This window comes from Scardinius erythrophthalmus, assembly GCF_964197995.2.
Source record: "Scardinius erythrophthalmus genome assembly, chromosome: 3".
NCBI lineage: Eukaryota > Metazoa > Chordata > Actinopteri > Cypriniformes > Leuciscidae > Scardinius > Scardinius erythrophthalmus.
In genome coordinates, this window is record NC_138223.1 from 24,878,349 (window position 1) to 24,897,658 (window position 19,310).

Here is a 19,310-nt window from a genome sequence, read left to right on the forward strand (position 1 = left end):
TCTATATCAGAACTATACAACAAATAATCTTTTTTTGTTTGTTTTACATTTGTAAAAGTTGTGTAATTGATACATGAGATTTGCAAGGGTATCTAGACTGGTAGCACATGCTGTGTGGCTTGTGTTCGGCTGGAAGTTTGGCTGACTCCTCCAGTGCCCCTCTGACTGAGCTCTGGCACACTCAAGTGCTATTATGCTAATCACACATCATGCATACCCTGAATATTCATCGAGGTCTGCTCTCCGCAATGTCCTTGCTGAACTTCCGGTTACCTGCAGCCAGAGCAAGGGAAGGGAAGAGAAGAGAAATGGAAGGAGAGAGGGGCAGCTGGAGGCAGAATGAGGAAGAAGGATTGCATCAAAATTGCCCGTGGGTTATCCATTAGACATGGTAGTGGGCCAGCTTTGGGAGGTCACATTAATTCTTGTGCCCTGCATCACTTCACCCAAGTGCTGCTTATTTAATAGTTCAGCCAGTGGTTGAATAAACACCTCAGTTTTATGAATGAGTCTAATTTTATGCTCTGCCAATATATTTAATGGCAAATATATGTACCTCACTGGGCTCAGACATTTTTTTTCTCCTGCTTGTTCTGGTTTTTACTTGCATTGCCAACATTTTCACTGGTCCATTCATAAATATAATAAATATTTTAGCAGCATATGTTAATAAAAGTGTAATATTCTAGTGTTTTAATTTATTGTTAGTAGTATTCTCATACTACCAATCAAAAGTTTGGAGTCAAGATTTTTAATATTTTTGAAAAAGTCTCTTATGCTCCCCAAGGCTGCATTTATTTGGTCAAAGATACAGTAAAATTGTGATATGTTCAAATATTACAATTTAAAATAATTTTAATAAATTGAAAATGTAGTTTACTCCTGTCAAGCTGAATTTTCAGCATCATTACTCCAGTCTTCATTGTCACATGATCCTTCAGAAATTAACGCATTAAGTTAATGCATCCTTGCTGAATAAAAGTTAATTTCTTAAGAAAGAAATCTTACTGACTAGCAGTTTTAACAAAGTTTGTTGATAAGGGAAGGAGGCGGCAACCGGCATATTTTAACACAATTTGAATCGCAAAATAAACACAACAACAAAACAAAAGTAAAGCGGCAGCTCATAAACTAAAACAACAACATAAAGTCCGGGCCTGGTCCTCTCTCATCTTGCACTGTCGTCACTCCTCCTTTTATCCTTCCAGAGCTCCTCCGTGGGACTCGAGACCAGTGTGGCGCGCGGGTGTCTGGTTAACACTCGTGTCACCGGCCTCACTCCGTTCTCATGGATCTCGGCCCCGCACTGCTTGCCACAGCAGTATATATTTATTATTTTAGAAGATTTCTTTTCTGTTTTCTCCCTCAAAAAGCATCACTCGTCTAAAATTTCACCATTCCTATATCAACCCTATAAAAATTTTATGTATTTATATCAGCACAATTTGAAATAACAATGTTTAATTTAATACAGAAAAAACAAATGTTTAAGTTTGCAAGATATAAAAATACAATTCGTAAAATGACAGTTCTATCATTTGTCTTAAAACTCTTACACTGCCACAGGTCATTAGGCTACTCTTACTGTTGAGCCCTGTATTAGATTTGTTAATTAATCACTGTTTTTTTTTTTTTTTTTTATAGTCTGTGCATATCATGACCCTGAGGAACTGGCGAGAGGTAAGGCATTATTTTATAACACATCACTGATATCAGATTAGCATTAGTGACTCTGATAGTGATGGGAGTCGATGTCTTGCAGCGTGTGGACCATCTGTTGAAGCAGGAGAAGTTCATGGAGGCTCTGTCTCTGGCCTGGTCCTTCCACGAGGGCACCGCCAAAGCTGTGTTAGGTCAGTCCTTCTGTACACATCCACTCTAAAAAAAAATCAATCATTTTTTGTTATTTATTTCTGTAAAAATTATTGCCCTCTCAGTCTTTCATTTTCCAAGACCATAAAAGAAAAAAAAACGTCTCCCACCAAAAAAAAGAAAAAGAATGCTGTTTGATTAGAATTAGGCCGTGTGTCCACCAAAGTGTTTTTACTCGCGGCTGGCGTGTTTTTTCAATTGTTTTCAATGGGAGCGCCGCGTTTTTAAAACGCCATGAGCGTAACGAGGCGCTGAGCGTCTTTTTCACGCTGAAGCGCTGAGCGCTCGGCGTTTTTTACTGGTCGCCGAGAGTTGAAGAAAGTTCAACTTTTGGTAAAACGCAGCGCTCATCACTGTCACTTTTTACCCAACCGTCCAATCACAGTGGAGGAGGGGCGGGACTAATACCACACCGACCAACCGCGTCCGCCACATGATTCTGCTTGTACAACGTCAACAGATGACAACAACACGCATAATAACGGAACAAAATCAAGAGCCAGATAAAATACATTACATTGTATTGACATTTTAATATAGAATCAACACAGAAACAAAATATGTGTGAAATGAGATACTAGTAAGACTTTCGCGGATATTCCGTAGCCTATCATAACAAGCAAAGTGTCTCAACTCGGTCTCAACCGTCTCAACTGAAAAAACGCTGCGCTGCCAAAACGCTCTCAAGCGCCCACAGCTGAGCGTTTTTAGCAGAGCGCCTAGCGTTTTCAGCTGGCTTATAGGGATGGGAATTGATAAGAATTTAACGATTCCGATTCCATTATCGATATTGCTTATCGATCCGATTCCTTATCGATTCTCTTATCGATTCTTATTGGGTGAGGGAATAAGTACAAATTTGTTTGTATTAACTCCCTTTAATATCTGATCAAATTGATCATTATCACATTCATTGATCCGGACAAAAAAATAAATAAAACTGCCATTTATGTGCCATAAAAACTAAAAACACAGACTGAAAACAGTTAAGGAAGAGCTTGTGCCTTTTCGAATATTAACAGTGCTCATTTGTATTAGGCTATTGAGTTACTTAAACAATCTTTGTCAAATAATACACAGGTTTTCTTCACATTTTGAACGTTTTTGTTTCCATTTGTTTAATTTCAAGATCTGATGTGACTTATCCATTGTTGTTTTTACATCTACAAAGCTGGGAGCACTAAATGATATTCAGTCACATTATACACGCTTTTAACATTAAATAAAGCACATAAATAGTACCTGATATTATCATTGCCACACTTTGAGATTGTTGTTCCAGCGCGATGTCGCAGTAAAATAGGATCCGTTTCAAATAGAATTGTTGCGTGTCGCGGCTGGTTAAACTTTGATTAACATGGAAAATGATACTTTTTATTGCGTGTCGCACCGTCGTGTCACATGTAGTAAGGACGCGGTCAGAGCGCTTCTGCCTCGATGCCATGTTTGCTCATAGTGTTTGCTACATTCTGAACCAAAACAACGCAGCACGTGTGTGACGTCGTGTCACATTTGAACGAGCGGAACCGATAAGCGGAATCGTTAAGCAGGCATACTAACGGTTCCAAGGAATCGATTCACTGGGCACCGGTTCTGAAGAAGAACCGGTTCTCGGTTCCCATCCCTACTGGCTTATAACGCTTTGGTGGACACACGGCCTTAGGGTTAAAACAGATTTGAATGCTCCAGTTATATCACAAAATACTCATAGGAATTAATACCTAATGTGATGTGTTTGTTACAGGTCTATTTGCAGACCCTGCTAAGAGAAAAGGTCTGGTTGCAGACAAGGTAAGACTCTTGGAGTTAATACAATGACATCTGAAATCTGGGTCTTACCATGAACTTAGACATAGAAGCTGGAATGGTGTTTAAAAAAAAAAAAAAAAAAACACTCACACGGGTACGTTTACCCAAACAACAATGTGCTAAAAACTGAAAATGAAACCGATCCTCATGCACACTAGCACTAGTATACTAGTATGTATTCATAATACACTGCGTTTCAGAAAAGATCTCCGTCAACACTACACGACCAAAAACTCATGTCACACGACCACTCCTGCATACTGGGCATGCGCGTATTGTTAACAATTGCAGACTGTTGTCGATTGCTCTAATAATAGCTTGCCTCTTGCGCATGTAGGCAGCTGCAGTATTAGCCTATAAAATGCAGAGTTTAACTGCACAATGGCTGCTAAAAAGGACAAGAAATGTCAGCAAAGCTTGCAGTTCCGTCTCCATGTTATTGTTTACATGGTCATTGAGGCTGGACTGGTACAGAGCTGTTGAGAGATGGCTCTGGTCTTTTACGGTGCGTGTCCACTGGAGCGGAGCAGAGCGAGCGTTTTCAATAAATTCCTATGGAAGCTCGCGAGTGTGAATCTCAACTTCCATAGGAGTTAATTGAAAACGCTCGCTCTGACCAGAGTATTCTGGTAGTGTAATGTGGGCTGCCATGCCTTCATTTTCAAAAGTCTCCGTTTTGGTCCGTTTACAATGAAACGCAACCCCTGAGTTTTCATACTAAAACAGGGTCAGCAGCGTTTCCAAAAGTCTCCGTTGTCGAGGGTCGAAAAACTCCGGAGTAGTGTGTAGACTCCAGGCGTATCCATAGCACAAGTAATGCGTTTTAAAACAAAAACGCACTACTAATATAGGGCTGGGACAATAAATCGATGCATCGCGATTCGTGGATCGATTCCAATATTTTTCGAATGCATCACCATTCTCTTTTGAATCGATTCTGAGCTTAGGTTATAACCGTTCTAGGATAGTTTTAGCCGCATGCTCAAATGCTCACGACTGAGTCTGAGAATGTACTTGCACCTCAGAATGCTTTTATGACGTGAGATTAATGTAAACCGCCCACTGCAAACACCCTTGTAATTCGCTTCAACCTGTTTGAACTTTATGAATGATTATTTTATAAAAGGTTCAAGTGGTATGCATAAGGCATTGGAAGCAAGCAGAGTATGGCTGTATCTAAAGCACGCAGGGCCATCTGCTGTTAAAATCTATGCTCAGAATTGATTTGAGAGAGAATCGTGATGCATTCGGAAAATCTCAGAATTGATTTGAGAGAGAATCGTGATGCATTCGGAAAATCTCACAATTGATTTGAGAGAGAATCGTGATGCATTCGGAAAATCTCAGAATTGGTCCAGAATAATTTCTCGATTCACGATGCATCGATTTATTGTCCCAGCCCTACACACTAGAATAAACAGGGCCTGAATAAGAAAAAGAGGCCATAAAGTACCACTAGAGGTGTTCTGAAGACAGTTGGGAGGTTAGCAGTTATGGCCAGTCTTCAGTTCATCATGCTGGGGTTTTTAGGCCCCAAGTAAAATAAGTCCTCACTGTGTGACATCATGCATGGAGGGGGAAGCGTGGTAGTCTGGGGCTCTGTTGCTGTATCAAGTGTCGGCATACTTAGCCAAAAGACATTTTGCAGCACCCTCTGGTTTACTTTAGTTTGCTAATGGGTAATACCTAAAAAAATGGGTAAAACCTAAAATGGGTAATAAACTTATTTCAGTTCAGAATTATGCGCATTTATTTAGTTTATTCGTCTGGCATTAGCATGCTAATTGTCATGTTGTACCTTAAATCACGCCTTTTAGTTTACAGATATGTGAAAGTTTTTAGCACTATAAAGGTTCATACAAATAAACATATCTAATACCTAATACTTACCTACTACAGTATGGTCCGGACTCTCTTGTATATTATATAACTTTAAACTTATCCATAAATCCAATAATTAACTCTAACTCAACTAATGATCTAATCGGAATCCTGCCTCTATTATAATAATAACTTTTTTTCTTTTTCTTTTGAGACTCAGTTTCAGAATCAAGTTATCTATCTGTAGTGCTGTAGAAAAATGTCAAATTCCTCTGCTGCTTTTCTCTCTTCACAGATGGTAGAAATGCTGTTACAGTATGTGGATCGCTCTCTGAAAAAGTGTCCAGAGCAAGGGAAAATCCAAGTGATGGAGCAGCACTTCCAGGTAATGGGTCACCCAGAGAAGCGCTCTCAAATGGTGTTATTTTAGGGAATCATTAGGTTTAGACAGAGCTCAAGAAGCGAAATCTTTTTCCATATTGTTATTTAACAATTTTGATATTATTTAATGAGAGAGTTAGACTGAGCTGAAGAGTTTTTCAGCGTAATATAATCTTTTTAGAGAGGTGAGAGAGAGGAGAGCAGACTCAGAGAGCAATGCAGTCTCCTTTATGTCAGATTTTTGGCCTGCGGCATCCATTTTTAAACTGCATCTCATCATAAGGTGGAAACCACATACAATAATGGCTCACTAATGTCATCTCTCCTCTGCCTCTTGGTCTCGCTCGCTCTCAGATTTCTTTTTGCCATTAAGAAGCACTCTGTCATCACAAAAATAAGGCACTCACCATAGCCAAATGGCAGATTTAGCTCTGTATATCTAGGGCAATGTGGAATGTTATGTGGAATGTCTAACTGCCTGTCTGTCAGACACACTTTTTTACCGCAAAAGGAATATGCACATTTAATTACTTCACCCATGTTCATTGGACTATGATTCTTTAGTAATTAGGATATTAGATTGTTAGATTGCTTGAATGAACTTAAGTAATGGCTTTCAAGCTATTTAAAAAAAAAAAAACTAAACTAAAAGAAATCTGAAATCATTATATTTGGCACTAAGGAAAACAGTGCTTTTGATTTTGACCTCTGCTTTCTCACCCTATATAATACACAGTGTGCAAGGAATTTGGGCATCCAATTTGACTGCAGTTTAAAGTTTGACGAACAGATTGCTACTGTTGTCAAGTTGTCATGTTTTTATCAACTTCGCTGCCTTAGTAAATTTGAGCCCTTTTTATCCACGGGCAATTTCGAAACAGCAATCCATGCTTTTGCACCATCTCGGCTTGACTACTGTAATTCACTGTATTATGGCGCTTCTCAGGATTCCATTCCTCATCTGCAGCTGATACAAAACACAGCTGCTACACTGCTCAAAGGGAAGCGCAAATATGACCACATTTAATTTCTTTGAACCCTAAAGGGGTGGTATAATGCCCTTTTCACAAGATGTAAAATAAGTCTTTGATGTCCCCAGAGTGTGTATGTGAAGTTTTAGCTCAAAATACCTCACAGATATTTTTATATAGCATGTTAAAATGGTCCATTTTTGAGGGTGAGCAAAAACGCACCGTTTTGTGTCTGTTCCTTTAAATGCAAATGAGCTGCTGCTCCCGACACAGAGGGCGGAGCTTCAACAGCTTGCACTCACACAGACTTGCACTGAAAATTTCTAAAACTTTTAGCCTTTTACTGTATGTTAAAACCAGATTCAGACAATGATGGAGAGACTCAAGAAGTGACAACATGTAGAATCTACAGGACATTTCTGAATGGTTAGTTGATGAATTGATTAGCATATTCTGTCATGATAATCTATAAATCGTGTTCCGGGGGTGGGGTTTATGTAAATGTTAGGGTTGGTGATGTCACTAATCCGGGAGGAAGCTCGTGTAGTCCCAACCAGCCGTTTGTTGTACAGTGGTGGTCAAAATTGATGGCACCCCTGATAAATATGATAAAAAATGGCTGTAAAAAATAAATCTGCATTGTTTATCCTTTTGATCTTTCCTTCTAAAAATTCGCAAAAATCTAACCTTTCATTGAAGTAAAAGAATTGAAATCACAATTATGAAATAAATGTTTTTCTCCAAAACACGCTGGCCATAATTGTTGGCACCCCTAGAATTTTTTATGAGAAAAATATCTCTGAAGTATATTCCCATTAATATTTACCTTTTTTAGCACACCAGTGTGACTAGGAACATGAAATTGTCAAACTATGACTTCTTGTTTCACAGGAGTTTATATATGAGGAAACACAAAGGCCAAATTCCCTTAATCATCTATCACAATGAGTAAAACCAAAGAATATAGTTCTGATGTGCAGCAAAAGATTGTTGAGCTTCACAAAATAGAAAGTGACTGTAAGAAAATAGCTAAAGAATTGAAAATCCCCATTTTGACCATCAGGGCAATAATTAAGAAGTTATAATCAACTAAAGATGTTACGAATCTGCCAGGAAGAGGACGTGTGTATATATTGTCTTAATGGACGGTGAGGAGGAAAGTTTGAGTGGCCAAAGACTCTTCAAGGATCACAGATGGAGAATTGCAGAGATTAGTTGAGTCTTGGGGGTCAGAAAGCCTAAAAAAAAATTATCAAACAACCCCTACATCACCACATGTTGTTTGGGAGGGTTTCAAGAAAAATGCTCCTCGCTCCTCCAAAAATAAACTCCAGCATATTCAGTTGTAAGACATGACTGGATCTTCAGACGGCACAGGGTTCTGTGGTCAGATGAAACAAAAAAAGGGCTTTTTGGCAGCAAACCCACCAGATGTGTTTGGTGCACACAGGAATAAAAAGTACCCCATGCCTACGGTTAAATACACTGCTGGATCTTATATGTTGTGGGCCTATTTATTTGCTGGAGGTCCTGGACATCTGGTTCAGATACATGGTATTATGGATTCTAGCAAATACAAACAGATAAAAAATCAAAACCTGACAGCCTCTGCTAGAAATCTTATAATGGGCCGTGGTTGGATCTTCCATCAGGACAACGGTCCAAAACAAACAAAAATCAACACAAAAATGGGTAACTGAGCACAAAATGAAGCTTCTGCCATGACCGTCCCAGTTCCCTGACCTGATGAGTGGAGTGAACTGAAGAGAAGAAGCACCAACATGGATCTGGGAATCTGAAGGATCTAGAGAGAATCTGTATGGAGGAAAGGTCTCTGATCTCTTGTCAGGTGTTCTCCAAACTCATCAGGCATTATAGGAGAAGACTCAGAGCTGTTATCTTGGCAAAAGGAGGTTGCAAAAAGTATTTAATAACAGGGTGCCAACAATTATGGCCAGCGTGTTTTGGAGAAAAACATTTATTTTATAATGTGATTTACCCCCCATTTTCAATTCTTTTACTTCAATGAAAGGTTAGATTTTTGTGAATTTTTTTAATGAAAGATCAAAAGGATAAACAATGCAGATTTATTTTTTACAGCCATTTTTTATCATATTTATCAGGGGTGCCATCAATTTTGACCACCACTGTAGTCCTTAAAAAGCTATTTCTTTAAAAGCACATATCTCCCTTTGCTTTGAACTTTGATCATTGTAACTTTGCAGATGTTGTTTATGCTCAAACAGCAACATTACACACTAGCTAAAGTTAAAAAAGTTAAATCATAATCAACCACCCCTTTAAGATCTTGTGACCACCTACTCACTGTCCCCTGATTTAAGAGCGCTTTCTCTACCGCTGGACTGAAACTTTGGAATAGCCTTCCTCATTATATTAGGCATGCCCAATCTATCACTGTTTTTAGATCAGATCTTAAGACATATTTATTCTCCATGACTTTTAACTTTCCTTAAGTATGTTAATTTGGGTCTCTCTTGTATATTGTTTATTGCCTATTGTTTGTTTATTTTGTTTTTATTTCTCTATCTTGCTCGCTTTTAATTCAGTGTGATTCTTTTATTCACTGTAAAGCACTTTGGTCAACCTTGGTTCTGTTTAAATGTGCTCTATAAATAAACATTGATTGATTTATTTTATTTGATAGACAATTAAGACCAGTCTTAGTCAGTCAAATTAGGTAAATGAGTCAGCTGTGTTCAAACATACAATATTTACCCCAATATATAACCCTGTTCCCATTTTAGTTCTGTAATGTGACATTTCTGGTACACTCAACAAGTGTTGAGTTGAGTAAAATTGTGAGGCTGCTCACTGCAGAGCCAATGGGTGGAGCTTAACATCCAGCTCCCCATCGTTGGACATAATGGGTGGAGCTAGACGGTCCAACCACACCATATCCCTACCATAACAATATCATTATCAAAATCATTTGGCTCTGCACTGAGCACCACATAAATTGAATAATCTAATGTAAAAATAAAACACTAAAACACATAACATTCACGTTATGAATTAAATATAAATAGATTTTTATTAAACATACAAAAGTTATTTAGTCAAGAGCAGTGAGAGTTTTACTTTTTGTCTTTTGTTACCTGAAGGACAGGCGGTCGCAGGCATAGGCTGCTGTCACTTTAAGACCGAATGCACGGATCTTACTGACACACATCCAGTTGTTTGCGTTCACTTAAGATGTCACTTATATATATATATATATATATAAAGATATATATATATATAAGATATATATAAAGATATATATATATATATAAGATATATATTAAGATTAAGATTAAGTCTAGGGGACACACAGATTTTTTTTCTCATTCTTTAGTTCACTTTGGCAACCCTGTGTTACAGTATGCATCTGAATTCATGAATTATCTCTCTCTCTCTCTCTCTTTTCTTCTTTTCCTTCAAACCCTATCACTCCATCTTTTCTTGCTCCTGCTTGTTCTTTCTTTTATCTCCTCTGCAGGACATGGTTCCTGTTATGGTGGATTATTGTCTCCTTCTACAGAGGACGTGAGTGTATAGACACCTTTTTTCTCACACACATACAGTACAAACACTTGTATAGATTGGTGTTATATGTGTGCACTTGGGACACAGTAGACTCTGAGCTTGTTTATTTTCTGGGAAGCATGAGTTTGCCAAACACGTCTGAAGCATTAATTAAATGTTCTGGTTTCAATACAACCTAAGCTTTGTAGACAACAACTGTGGCATGACATCAATTACCACTGAAATTCATTCCAGTAAAATAAATAAATAAATGAACTAAAAAGAGGCTCATATTCACTAAGGCCACATTTATTTGATCAAAAATACATTAAAATTTCAAATGACTGTTTTCTGTTTTAATATATAATAAAGTGTAATTAATTCCTGTGATGTCAAAGCTACTTTTAACTTTTGCTATAGTATATAGCTATAGTAACTTTTTTCAATATTATCAGTTTTAAATCAGTTTTTCTGCTATTTCCTGAAACCATATTTTTTGTGATTCTTTGATACATTTTGATAAATTCAAATGAACAGCATTTATATATTATATTATATTATATTATATTATTATTATTATATTATATTATATTATATTATATTATATTATATTATATTATATTATATTATATTATATTATATTATATTATATTATATTATATTATATTATATTATATTATTAACAGCATCTTATATTTATTTAAAATAGTTTTTTTTCTGTAATGTAAGTTTTTACTGTTCCTTTTTGAAACAACAAACAGTTGTTCTTCATTTCTTTTTTCTTTTCTTTTTCTTCTTTTAACTGATTTTTTTTTCCTCTGGTAAACAACAGACGCTGTAGACCTTAAATTGATTCCGGAATCTTTAACTTTCTGAAAAATATATATATTTTAATGTGTAGAATTCCTACTACAGGAAGTGATGTGAATGATTGTTACTGTGTTTCCTATGTTGTCTTCTACCTCTTCTGTTCTGTCACTGTCAGATATAATCTGCTTTGTGTGTGCGTGTGCGGGAGTGCTAATGAGAATCTGAAGAGGGTGTGTGGATGTATGTGCATGTATGTGCTTGTTTGTGTTTACTGATTAAAAGGTGGGAGAATATCTTAAGTCTTGTAACAATGTGTTGCATAGTGTGAAGGCATAGTTTGTTTGTCTTTTTGTTTACACTCACACATATATCCCAGCAGAGCAGAGCTTGTTAACTTGAGGAAGAAGTGTGATGAAGAGTAGATCTCAACTCAGTTGACTTGTTGCCTCGCTGCCTTTTCAGACAATTACTTTGCAGGTAGTGTTTGTGAAGGAAGGTGGCTCACAAAACTGATTTTGGCAGCTTGACTTCTGAGGCAGCGTAACGGTTTAATGATCTAATAGAGCAACAAAATAGAGCGATAACCAAGCGAATATTTAGTTGCTACAATATCAAAGGCAGTGAAGGATACGTCTATGCTGCCTTCAAATATCGATCAGATGAAGGTATCTCAGGAGACAGGAAGTGAAGCTAACATTGGATTCAGACTTGCCTTGATGTCTTCCTACCTTGAAATACATTTTTCAGCTTTTGGACACAGCTAGGGTGACCACCCGTCCTGCTTTGCGTTGTACCGCAAAGCATTTTCACCCCTTGTCCCGCACGTCACATATTGAGAAAATGTCCTGCATTTTCATCAGTCTATTGGTTTTTAATTCTCATATTAAGAAAACGTGCATGCGTTCTTTAGCCTTTTTAAGAAAGCATTTTATTTATTCTTTTTGTGGCGTAGTTCACCGTGCGTGCCCATGAAGAGGGGTGTGGGTAGTGGAGGAGAGAGAAGCATGAAGAGGGAAGTTAGCTAGAGGAGAGATGTCCTAGACTACGACAACGACTAATGCTAGATTTATATTCTCTTTAATTTTGATATGGCCGACACACGACCAAAGAGACGACGTTCAGATGAACAAATAGCAAAGAAGTGGGAAAAGGAGAAGGAACGCGCGAAGTCCCAAATTTACATCGGAAAAGCCTGTTTCAGGAAGCACAGAAGGGAGGGGGAGGGGACAGGATGAGGGAGGGTTGAGCTAGTCTCCGTTTTGTTTGACAATACTTCAAATGTCAACAAGAAGTGACATCACCCAACATCGCTTAGAGCACAATTGTTGCCTGCTGTGGTTGTTTTAATTCACATCCTTTCTAAAAATATGAATTTTTGGTTTAATATATTCTTAATATATTCATTCGATTCACATGACGTCACTGTAGCTTTGCGCCGCCATCTTTGCGACCGCGGCGGTCTCAGTAATGCAATATGTTGTGCAGTTGGCTGCAACAACAGCCGAAAGAGGAACCCTGAACTGGTATTTTATTCTATACCAAAAGAAGAGAGAAGAGAGAATAATTTATTTAAAAGACTTGAAGTCTCATGTTGGTTTGTGGTTAATTATATTTCCATCCTATACTCTCAGTGGCCGACATTATAGACAGATGTCGACAGATAATGTTTTGTCTTCATTTTATTGTTGGATCTGTTTAAATGCACTTTATCATGGTAAGTTAGTAAGATTTGGGGTTGTTTTGAATATAATTGTCTGACTGTCTGTTAGTTAATACCTACCTAAATCTAATAAATATTTTCTGAAGTTCATAAAGATATTGTCTTCGTCACATGCGCTTTAGATGTTATTTTGTGTAAGTAACGTTAACGTTAGCTCTGCAGACGATGCATAATCTCAGCCTTGAAATGCATATTAAAGGACTAGTTCTTCCAAAAATGATAATTCTGCCGTCATTTACTCACCTTCATGTGCAAATCCTGTATACTTTCCGTGGAAGACAAAGGGACATTTTTGAATATGTAGCCTAATGGAGACTCTTCTTGTCGATGTAATGAAAGTGAATGAGTAACATTAGCCTACTGGGGGCTGTCGCGCAAAAGACAAATAATAAATAAAAAAATGTAATAATAAAAGACAAAAAAAAAAAAAAAAACATCACAAAAGTATCATAAAAGTGATCTAATACGACTCGTCCGTTATATTAATATTCATATGATAGCTTTATGTGACGAACAAACTGCAATTTAAGTCTTTATATTATAATCACTGAGCTTACCTCTTGATAGCTTTTAATCGCAGCCGAATCATTCAAAAAGATTCTTTCATTTCGATATTTGTGTGTATTAAACCTTCTCTCTGTAATTGAACATCTGTTCTTTCGGACAGATATGGCAGTCTTTTATGATATTCGGCTGATGTCTCTGGCTGTGCTGATGGATGGATTAGATAGATTCATTCATGCCAGCCGAACAGCTGCAGATTCATAGATTCATTCATGACATCGCCTCGACTCTCATGAACGCGCGCTATGAAGCTCTATGACTTAAGTATTTCTATATCATGAAAGGCCAATTGGGGCAAGCCTGGGGCAGTTAATAATGGACTAAAGAAAACTGGGGGTAAAAAATAAGGGATCGGAGCCTAAAATAGAAATTTTCTCCAGGTATCTCTGTCTCTCTCTCTCATTCAAATGGGCAGTTTGGGCGGCCATACCGTGCGAGTCGGTCGCAAATATGGCGGCGTTCTATTTGTAGTGACGTAGGTGGCATCTGTGAATAAGACTGTCAATGATCTAATTTCATGTTGTTTTATATTTTATTTGTTCATTGTTTATTTTGTTGGATTTTTGTTGGACTTGGTCAGAACGGTTTCAAAAATAGTTATCTGCATGTTGCGCTTGTGCCATGGCAGATTCGCTATTTACATGACAGAATTTGTGGAGAGACCGAACGCATCTCCAGAGCGCAAACGGAACTGCTCGTGCGCGAGGTAAAAGTGTGCAAGCAGATCATCTACGGGACAAGCCGGATTACATCATATCTTTATGTACACAATAATAATCTTTTACATTGTAATCCTTTTATTTTAAATATTTGGCATGTTTGTGTGCTGCTGTGCGTCCCTGTGTGTTTAATAAGCAAAGTACGCGCGTTGTGGACCCGCCTATAGGCGCACATTACTAACGCGCTCATTAAATAACAAAAATTGACTTTAGACCAGGTTTCAGTTGGTCAATGTCGCTGTCTATTTCTGTTGCCTCAAAATAGCAACACGCCAACAATGCGCCCAGAACACACCTTGTTTTCAGACCAGCACGCCCATGGGCGCACAAATGGGCGCAAATGCATTTGCTATTTAAACAACATGGCGCAGGACGTGAAAATGATAAATGCGTCGGACTGAAACCAGCGTTGCGCTTGGCGCTGCATTGCACCGTGTGTAAGATAGGGCCCGTTATGTTACATTGTGATGTAATGGTGTTTTCTGGAAGGGACTAAAGAACAAATAACTTTTATCAGCTGAAAGGCAGAATACAAATGTTTTTATTAAGTTAGATAGACATTATATAACAGTTTCAGGTTATATTTTAGTGGTGGTACTTGATGTGATGGCATTGTAGTAATACTGCAGTACTTCGAGTAGTTCAGTGGTTCAGTGGTTTTTGATTTTACATTGGACATCAAGTGGTAAAACACTTCTTTCTTCCACACAAGAAAGAAACTCATACAGTTTTGGAACAAGATGAAGATGATTAAATCATGACAGAATTTCAATATTTGGCAGGTTTTTTTCCTGCATACTTAATGTTTTTTAAGAATGAGGGCAGTTACAGGACAGTTATTTTTGAGTCAGCTATTTGTTAAATACCAGTTGAAGTCCTGTGAGTTGTACTGTTGAAGATCATGCACTTCAGCGGTTCTCTGCCTTTTTGACTCATAGGCTCCCTGTTATGGCTCCCCACAATATTCAAAGGCCCCTCTCACAATATAGGCTAAAATATTTCCTGTCGAAACTTGAAACTTTTTTTACTTAACAGAACCTAAGAGTATTATATATTAAATTTATTAACTACAATTCATTTTGTGATTCTAGAAGTTTAAAGAACTGTATGTTCTTGGATAACAACAATAATTACAGATTGTATATTAAATTGTTGAGATCTGCTCTTCATTCCTCACTTCTTCCTCAAGTTAACAAGAGATTAGTATATTAAATACTTTTAAGTCACCCTCCGGCCCCTTTGGAAATTTGCTGATGCCCTCTGCCTAGACCCCCTGGTTGAGAATTTCAGAGCAAAATAGCAATAAACAAACAAATAAACAAAACAAACACCTTTTCAAAGAGGCTTTCCGATGCTCAGTGACCTTACCTTAAGCGATGTTACTTGAGGGTTTCTTTAGGTAGAGTGTCATAAACCCTTTTCAGGGAAATCAATTTTTCATTTGCTTTTTTGATATTTGCATATAAAACTGGGATACGGAAAGTTTTACAATGAAAAAAAAAAAAAAATCACCTTTAAAGGTCCACTGAAGTGCCTTGAAACGTGCAGCGTTTTTCAATGTGGTGACGTAATTTCCACTGAAACAGGAAGACAGGGCAGGACATAGAGCAGCTCCTCCCTTTTTTTAAGATGGCCAATAGCGCTTCGCTTATTTTACTGTTGTCCAGAGCTGTTGAGCTTGGCAGGCCGCATTAGACAGTTTATGACAGCCACAGTCTAATAGATTCCCCACTTCAGATTTAATATGAAACTGTTACTAAAGCAAAACAGTGATTGTAGTTTGTGTGAAAAAATATTTTGGTGCATGGATGGGACTCTTTCTTTTTGGTGCTGTTTCTATTGCCATGTCTGTTTAACCGTTTCTCCTCCTAATCTCCACCACATAATTTTAAAATACAGCATTTGTGCTGAATTCAAATGGGTCCAATACGTTTACTGGTCTGCGCATATGATCCGCTCTGTGTTATCGTGTCCCTGGACTGGAGAAGACTGTGCACGCTGCGGCGGTTCACGTGACACTAACGCGAAACCAGACTTTATTCGCCCCAATGGAAAGCATATTTACACTGTCTGAATCGTTCTCTAACCCCTATATAGTGCACTATGCGCCATTCAACTTACAGAAAATAGTAATAGTGTGACCAATTTCAGCCACAGCTTCAGCGTCTGTTTATAGTGTAGGTGGCGGGACACTTTAGATTCTAGAGAGCATTTGATTGGACAGAAAATCTGATGAGAAGCTAAAGCATAATGATGTCATCAACATCGTTGGTTCATATTGGTGGAAGTGAGAGTCTGTACTTTTTGAATGCTTATATCTTCTAAATGCAAATTTTGTCATTGTTTTGGAGCACACTACCTTATAGATAACAGTAAGGCTAACATATTCATACTAAAATCCAAAAATGGGGACTTAAATACAGTGGCCATTTTGGTAATCCATAGTTAATATTGAAAATACAAAGTTGAGTGTATCCCTGTATTGAAGGATGAACATATTCATAGACCATGGTATTTAGTATGTTGTATTTCAAGGAACTTTAAAGTATACCAGGAAATTACCATGGTCCTTATTCAAATAAACATGTTTTTGTTGGTGAATTGTTCTTGTTTGTTCTTTTAAATGCTCTGCATTTCTTGGTTGGATAAACGATCTGAATAAACATTAAAATGCACACACACTATTAGAAAATAATGATGAATGATAAACATCCTCAAATGAGAAAACTGCAACTTAAATAGAAGACTCTCTCTCTCTCTCTCTCTCTCTCTCTCTCTCTCTCTCTCTCTCTCTCTCTCTCTCTCTCTCTCTCTCTCTCTCTCTCTCTCTCTCTCTCTCTCTCTCTCTCTCTCTCTCTCTCTCTCTCTCTCTCTCTCTCTCTCTCTCTCTCTCTCTCTCTCTCTCTCTCTCTCTCTCTCTCTCAATCTTATTGTTTTCATTGCCTGTGGCTTGTGAAGACCTTGGAATAATACACACACAAGCACATGCATGCATGCACATACATAAACACACAAAGAAAAACTGGCATCACAATATCCTTGGGCCAAACTCTCAGACATCTCATTACTGCCCTGCACATCTCTTTCTCTCTCTCTTTTTCTTGTGCTGATTATCATCTCCATCTGCTCTCTCTCTAGAAGTGTGTCAGTGTTAGCCAGTGTCAGCAGATAACCTCATCTCCCCTCTGATCCAGGACCAGTGTCCTAAAGCTTTTCCCCAATGTATGTTAGTGGAGTGCAGCAACAGCAGTTTTCCCTCTACGTTGAAAGTCTCAACTCCAAATTCAATCCAGGTTTTCTATTTCTCACTTTCGCCTAACTCATTTGGTCAGTAGTTAATTATTGTTAACACTTTCCATGCCCATTTTTTATTTGCCAGTCAGCACCCGCTTTTTTTGTATCATGAAATGGCCCCTACAATATTTTGTTGTGTGAATATGTAGATAGTCAATGTCAAAAGAAAGAAAAACTAGTCAATGGCGGGGAAATCTTATCAAGGGCGGGGAAAGAATTGAGTTAAGCTCATTTGACAGCATTCGTGACAAAATGGTAATTAACACAAAGAATTTCGGCCCGTCCCTTCTTTTCAAAGATGGAGCTTATGGAGAAGTATTTGCTGTAGGAACTAAGGGTACGTTTACACATCATTGATGTACTAACACAACAAACTCACGCAGAGGCATACGCCTAGTTTCTAGTAGATGTGACAAATGAGAACAGTCTGAAGCTAGTCAGCCCAGCATACACTGATTTTCCATGAAGTCTGTCAACTCTGACTGCCCAAAAACTGTCGACTGACTCTGACTTACAGCAACTAGTTTCAGCTCCTCCTGACTGAAATTCTGGGCAAAAGTTGTTTAGTGTATTCTATTCTGCTGTAACGTTAATGTTCAGGCAAACATGTGACTCCATTCTACATTGCCCAAACCACCTGTTCCCAGATTAGCTGTGGTACAACCTTTAATACAACGCAGATGACAACCGTTCTTCAAATATATTTCTAACAATGAAATTAGATTGTGTAAAGAAGCTGTACAATTAGGGGAATGTTGTATTACTGCCATTGGTTGTGTTCTTTCAGTTCATCAGATGTTGTGGTAATGTCAGTCGAGCGGAAGACAATGACAATGCTCTGTGTTGTCTTTCTCATATTATCAGATCGTAATTTTCACAGGCCAATTCAATTTTAATTTTCACAGGCCAATTTCCCACCCTGTGTAATTTTGTTTCTTGCATTATCGGTGCCAGTAAAGGACATCAGCTGCCTTTATCAGACCTGCCTCACGCTCTCTCAACCTCTACTCCTCTCTGCCTCTCCTCTCTTATCATGATACACTCCTGTCATTCCTTGTTATTGTGTTGTACATGACCAGACACTCCATGGTAATCCATCTGAAAATGATATATAAGCAAATATAGGTGTAAGCAGCAGTTGGCGTTATCCATCAGGTATAGGAAATTTAAAGTTGAATAAAACTGATAGAGCTTGAGTATTTTGGGTGGTTAACTTTCATCTACTTCTGCTGTTCTCAGTCTTTTTGACCTCAAGGCCATCCATGTCCAACATTTTGAACAATGTATATTTAACTTGCAACTATACATTCTGTCCATCCAGTAATTACATTAAACTTCATTAGTCACACACCTTCATGCATGCAGAGTGTGTTGAATGTTTACCTTATAGTGTTAATGAAATTTACAGTGTCAATAGGAATCCAGTTAATGATGAAATTGGATTTTAACCTTAACCTTAACAACAATAGGTTGTGTTTGGCTCTTGCTTGCTTGGTGACATTTTTTTTTTTTTTTTTTTTATGTACCAAAATTTCAGTAGATTTTTATTAACACTTGGTTGCACTTTATTTTGTAGAGCTGTTAGGTGTCATCCTTCAGCTGCATGGTTTAGTCCCTCCCCGGCTTTCAAATATACTTACCTAAGGTTGTGTGCAGTGATATACAATGTGGATAGGTGAACAGGTCATTTATGTCATAGCTGTTTCTATACAAAGTGTTTTGTAATTTTATTTCTGAATGCAATTTTTTGTAAATGTAAACATTTTGTAAAGTAAATTAGAGTTTGTAAAAAAAAAATTAAATTAAAAGGACATGCTTGAAAAA

The 19,310-nt window shown here is 37.7% G+C and overlaps 1 protein-coding gene across 1 annotated transcript in view; it reads left to right on the forward strand.

Moving 5' to 3' along the window:
• vps8 (VPS8 subunit of CORVET complex) overlaps positions 1-19,310 on the forward strand; it is a 152,297-nt gene that overhangs the window by 19,924 nt on the left and 113,063 nt on the right. Inside the window, exons 16-20 of the mRNA XM_081360455.1 lie at positions 1,645-1,680; positions 1,763-1,853; positions 3,617-3,663; positions 5,798-5,887; positions 10,354-10,400. Of these exons, the coding sequence (XP_081216581.1) occupies positions 1,645-1,680; positions 1,763-1,853; positions 3,617-3,663; positions 5,798-5,887; positions 10,354-10,400 (311 nt within the window). The remainder of the gene's footprint in view (positions 1-1,644; positions 1,681-1,762; positions 1,854-3,616; positions 3,664-5,797; positions 5,888-10,353; positions 10,401-19,310) is intronic.